This window comes from Theobroma cacao, chromosome 9, assembly GCF_000208745.1.
Source record: "Theobroma cacao cultivar B97-61/B2 chromosome 9, Criollo_cocoa_genome_V2, whole genome shotgun sequence".
Classification (NCBI taxonomy): Eukaryota; Viridiplantae; Streptophyta; class Magnoliopsida; order Malvales; family Malvaceae; genus Theobroma; species Theobroma cacao.
Window position 1 is genome coordinate 11,432,597 of NC_030858.1, and position 5,772 is coordinate 11,438,368.

Sequence of the window (5,772 nt, forward strand, 5' to 3'; positions counted from 1 at the left end):
AACAAAGAGGAAGCCTAATGGTGAAACAAGGAAGAATATTGGTTGACCAAGTTTCAAATTGAAGGAATGACAGGCTGAAGAGTTTGAGAAACAGAACCAACTTAGTCGACCAAGTCAGTCGACTAACTGCTCTCTGCTAGAATCTACAACCTGAAACAGAACCAACTTAGTCGACCAAGTCAGTCGACTAAGAGCTCTCTGTCTGTAATTTGAGCTAGAGCACTATAAGATAGATTAACGACTAAAACTCATCCTCAATTGTTTCTAACGAACATAAAACTGTCAAACTGCCATCAGAGTTGCATCTCCAAGTATAAAAGGGTCTTCAAACAATTAGAAACAAGTTTTTAGAAGCCTTGAATGAGATTTGAGCAATAGAAAGTTGAAAAACCAGAAAATCTTCACTGCACTTAAACGCCTACTCTTTGCATTTGTATGTTGCACTTAATCTTGTACCAATTAGATCAACCAGTGACCATAGGTACTTTCTTTTACTACTTCTCTTGTATTCTTAGAGTGAGAAAGTCACTCTAAGGGGTTGTTCAAGCTTGGGATAGCTTGATTGTTGTAGGTTGTGGTTGAGCCTTGGAAAACCACTTTGGGTTTTAGTTGAGCCTTTGAAAAACTAGTGTAAAAGGTTTTGGCTGAGCCTTGAAAAGCCATTGTAAAGCTTGGTGAAAGCTTGTGAATTTCACCGAATCTTAGTGGATTTATTGGAAAAATCCTTGGTTGGATAATCAAGGTAGTGGATGTAGGTCTTGGACTGAACCACTCTAAATTACTGTGCATCTTATACTCTGTTTTTATTTTCTTAAGTTTTGAAAATTAGTTTCCAATATTGTTAAGACCCAAATTATACTATTCACCCCCCTCTAGCACATATTATAGGAACCAACAAGGGAAGGCATGCAATGTGTAGTGTTATTGTTACGTCATGGGTACAGTTAAAAGCAATTATGATAGTTGAAAGCCTAGAAAAGTGTAATGTGTGGATATGTGTTTTTGTGAAAGGTTTAAAAAGTTATGAATGTTTATGCATATGAATGAATATTGATGTTATGCTTGGAGGCAGCATGTAAATGTGAATTGTGGTGCATGTAAACTTAGAATATGCTTGATGGAATTAGATTTATAATTGCTGCCATATGCGAGGTTATTGGTGTGAAAATGATAGTTGAACTTGATAAATATCGAAAAGATTAATATGTGTGCTAAAGTTATGAATAAGTTGCCGGTACTTATAATCTAAAGAATTACGTAAACGAAGGATATGAATAACCTTATCAAAGATGTGTTAAGATTCAAGTTAGTAGAATGAGGATTCATGATTGAATGAGAAAGAGAAGTGGAAATGATATACACTAAATGTATTGAGTTTAATTTGTTGCTAGGAAAGTTTGCCATGGTGGATTGCTAGACGAGGTAACGAGGGACTTGCAAGTAGAAATAACTAGATACACACCTGAGTCAATAGCAACAAAGTGTCCCGCTATTGTAAAGTGAGTAGGGGGTGTCGATTTCCAAATTTCCATAATATATAATGTGATGATTTATTTTAAATGCAAATTTGTGGAAAACATGAGCTGGTAGAATCCTAGGTATTTTGTGGATGCAAATTGTTTTAAAAGCTAGTTTGGATATGCCTATAGATAATCTATATATGTAAAGTGTTTTAAAAACTGAGAAACAGGCCTTTTTACGATGTTTGCATCAAAATTTATGCCTTTTATTTTTGTGTGATCTGCATAGCTAAATGCATTTGTTAAGATGATTTAAATACAAGTTTTGAGTATCGATTTTATTCCGACCTTTTTACACGTGTTTACACCATGCCAATTAATGAGAAATGCAATTTGACGGGTTATCAAACCTTGATTTCATGCAATTTAAAGGAAAAAGTCTCGAAAAATTTGATTTGGTTTTGAAAATGGTTTTGACAAATCGAGAGCGTTGAGAGTAGGTTGGATGTCACTTCGGTTAAGTGTGACCCTTGTGCACAAGTAAGCTATAGCTAGAGACCTTTGGGTCATCGACTGGCTATTAGACATGGCTAGGGCCATGGTTTGTGGTATATGTGGTAAGGCCATGGGTTGTTATATGTGGCTAAGCCACATGTGATATTCACAGTTGCAACCGCTTGATTCTCCGATGTCTGCAAACATCGTCGAGACTGTCATGGTACGTGGGAATCCGGTAGAAACGGTGCTCTTGGATTGTTATTATGTGGAAGTGGGTCCACGTGTTGATATTATACTTTCCTACTCAAGAGCCTTGTGAGCTTTTCTACGTGTACTCTTTTGCATGGTGGAGAGTTAAGATTTTTTCTATAGCTCCCCTTATTTGAATAAAAGCTTTCAGTGCTTGTTTGATGATCATGAGCTGGTTTATGTGGCTTTATAAATTGATCTCTTTACGTGCCACACAACTTGAGAGTGTGCATACTTTTATATTGTTTCTCGCATTTTGATAGTAAGTGATGTTTTCTATGATTGAACTTGGTTTTGCTACACTTGTTTTCGGCATCGTTTTGCCAAGTGAAATATTACACGATGATTTGACGACATCATTTTTTTTACAAGACACAAACACTCTACTTGTGATTCGATTTTTCTAAGATTATTACTTTTATTCTGGTTTTATCATCAAATGATCTGCCTTAAGCTTGTTTCCCATCTAGTCTTTGCTCACGGAGCCAATGATCACTGAGTTTGTGAGACTCACCCCCTTATTTCCCTTTTGCAGATAGTGTTTGGCTTAGTGTACGTTCATCGACAAATGTTGTCTGCCGTGGATAGGTAAAGGTATCTCGTAGCACTTTATCCCGAGTCACTCCGCTACTAAAGATCGAGTCGTTCATAGTATAATGTATTTGTAAGTAGTGTCAATGTAAGTGTACAATTGAATAATTATAAACTATAATGTAATCTTTACGGGTATGGTGAATAAAGGTTAAGATGGTTTATTACGATTATGTTTAATCCTTATTACAAAGAGATATATGGTTCAAATAGTTTCACAAATTGATGGCATAATAACCAAAGATTCAATTAAGGCTTGTTCGGGATTTGGTGGGTTTTCCCGCAAGTTTCAGATGCCGGTAGTGATCGGGGAATGATCATTACATTCATATTGAATGGCCTAGCACCTGAATTCAAGGAATTATCAACAACTATCATAGCAAAAGAGTCTGCCATATCATTTGAAGAACTTTATGACAAACTCATAAACTTTGAGACAGCATTGAAACAAGATGATTCTTATCCTATCATAGCAAACTATGTCATCAGAAAAACTAGAGGTAACTATACATCCAGATGAGGTAATTCCAGGAATAACTTCATATCTAATGCCAATCATCATAACTCTCATTATTCAAGAAAGAAATTCATTGGAAATTATGCACATAATACTCATAATCCAGTGTGTTAGCTTTGTGAGAAACCAGGTCACACTGTAAAGATTTGTAGGCTCAACAAATCAAGCATCAAGGAACTAGTTGCCAACATTGCAATAGCCTCTCAATTTCATGATAACAAGAATTGGGTGGTAAACTCGGAGGCATCTCACCATGTGGCAGCAGACTTGAACAATCTGTCACTGTACACTGAATATGGTGGTCTAGAAGAGTTAACTGTTGGTGATGGTACAGGTTTGTCAATTAATCATAGTGGCTTTTTTGTTATCTCTACCATTAATAAACCTCCCAAATTAACAAATGTCTAACATGTACCTAACATGAAAAGAAACCTCGTATCAGTATCCAAATTTTTGTAAAACTAACAATGTATCTGTTGAATTTTTCCTTTTTCATTTTCTGGTGAAGTATTCAAGCACAGGGGCACCACTATTGAGATGTCTGAATAAGAATGGTCTGTATGAGCTTCCAAGATCCATGTCACTTCCTTCAATGATTGCAATGACATTCCTTAGTGTCAAAACTTCCTTTGATGTCTGGCATAGTAGACTTGGTCATCCATTATCCAAATCCTTACCTTTGTGCTAAAATCTTTTGGTTTACCATCTACTACTTCCGACGAAGCATTTAATTGCAATTTTTGTACTAGCAATAAAAGTCATAAACTGCCATTCGGTCAGTTAGCTCTGTCAAGCACTAGACCCTTCAAATTACTCTACACTGACGTATGGGGGCTTGCTCAAATTTTTTCCATTGAAATCTTTATATATTATGGTCTATACATTGATCATTTCACTAAGTATATATGGTTTTTCCCTATGAAACACAAATTTGATGTCTACCTTTTGTTTCCCACATTCAAAGCACTGGTTGAAAAAAAATTTACCACATCCATCACTTACATATACTTTAACAATAGAGGAGAATATTAGAAGTGACCAAATATCTTGCAACGCATGATATTTCGCATCTAACAACCCCTCCACACACACCAAAACTTAATGAAGCTGTAGAAAGCAGACACTGACATATAGTTGAGACAAGTCTAACTTTACTTCATCATGCCTTCAAGCCTTTAAAATTATGATCGCATGTCTTTCAAGCTACTGTTTACCTAATCAATAAACTTCCCGCATCACTTCTTAATCTCAAATCACCTTTTGAAATTCTTTTCAAATCTCCACCAAACTACTGTAAACTTAAGGTTTTTGGTTGGCTTTGCTATCCATGGCTCATGCTTTACAACAAACACAAACTTCAACCAAAGTCCAAACCTTGTGTCTTCCTAGGATATTTTGTCAACCAAAGTGCCTACAAATGCTTTTATCCTAAAACTCAAAAGATTTTTGTGTTTAGGCATGTCATGTTTCAAGAACACATATTTCCATTCACCTCAACCAAGACGCAAACTACCTTCGTTCAACAATGGCTTTCTCCAAATTCAATTGCAGCTCGGCAACCTTTTGAATTTTATAGCTCTTCAATCCAAAATGTTGCTAATACAAAAAATATAACTAGCTCATCTACTCAACAGACACTTACTCAAACTAATCACTTCTTTCCTACTACTTTGAATTCTTCATCAGGTAATGGTTCTCATTCACCTCTAATACCAATTATTAACTGACCTTTGAGCTTGCCTCAATCCTAACCCACTAGAGCTTATACCATGACCACAAGATCCTAAAATAATATCTTTAAACCTAAAAGAGTGTTCATTGCATCAAACATTCATTTTCTTGTCCTATTGAACCCACTTGTGTTAGCTAAGCTATGAAAGACCCAAAGTGGAGACAAGCAATGACAGAAGAGTTCAATCCACTAGTTAAGAATCAAACCTGGGTATTAGTTCCTCTATCTTCCTAGCAGAATGTTGTAGGCTGCAAATAGGTGTTCAAGGTAAAAAAAAAAGCTAGATGGCTCAATAAATAGGTATAAAGTGAGATTAGTGGCAAAACGGTTTCATCAGCATGAAGGCATTGACTATACAAACACATTTAGTCTTGCCATTAAGCCTACTACCATTAGGATTATTCTAAGCATTGCCTTATCTATTCGGTGGCCTATTCAACAACTTGATGTCAATAATGCCTTTCTTTATGGCACTTAATCTTAAGAGGTTTACATGGCACAACTCACTAGTTTTATTGACAAAGACAAGTCCTTTCATGTTTGCAAGCTTCACAAGGCAATTTATGGTCTTAAACAGGCTCCTTGTGCTTGGTATTGAGAATTAAGCAGTTTTCTTACTGGTTATGGTTCTAAAACTCAATTCCGGATGCTTCATGATTTATTTATACAAAAAATTCTACCATTATTTATTTTTTGGTATATGTTGATGACTTTTTGGTTATTGG

At 35.8% G+C, this 5,772-nt stretch overlaps 1 protein-coding gene across 1 annotated transcript; it reads left to right on the forward strand.

The window, feature by feature from the left end:
• LOC108663233 lies at positions 3,112 to 3,864 on the forward strand. The gene is made up of 3 exons (XM_018126818.1): positions 3,112 to 3,298; positions 3,446 to 3,649; positions 3,824 to 3,864. Exons 1-3 carry the CDS (start codon positions 3,112 to 3,114, stop codon positions 3,862 to 3,864), a joined length of 432 nt encoding a protein of 143 aa, XP_017982307.1.

Excerpts from the sequence above, each read along its gene's own strand:
- LOC108663233 (XM_018126818.1), top strand. The coding sequence starts at position 3,112 with ATGATCATTACATTCATATTGAATGGCCTAGCACCTGAATTCAAGGAA. Across the intron at positions 3,299-3,445 it reads TGTCATCAGAAAAACTAGAG|GTCACACTGTAAAGATTTGT; the intron begins GTAACTATACAT and ends GTGAGAAACCAG. Across the intron at positions 3,650-3,823 it reads AACTGTTGGTGATGGTACAG|TATTCAAGCACAGGGGCACC; the intron begins GTTTGTCAATTA and ends TTTCTGGTGAAG.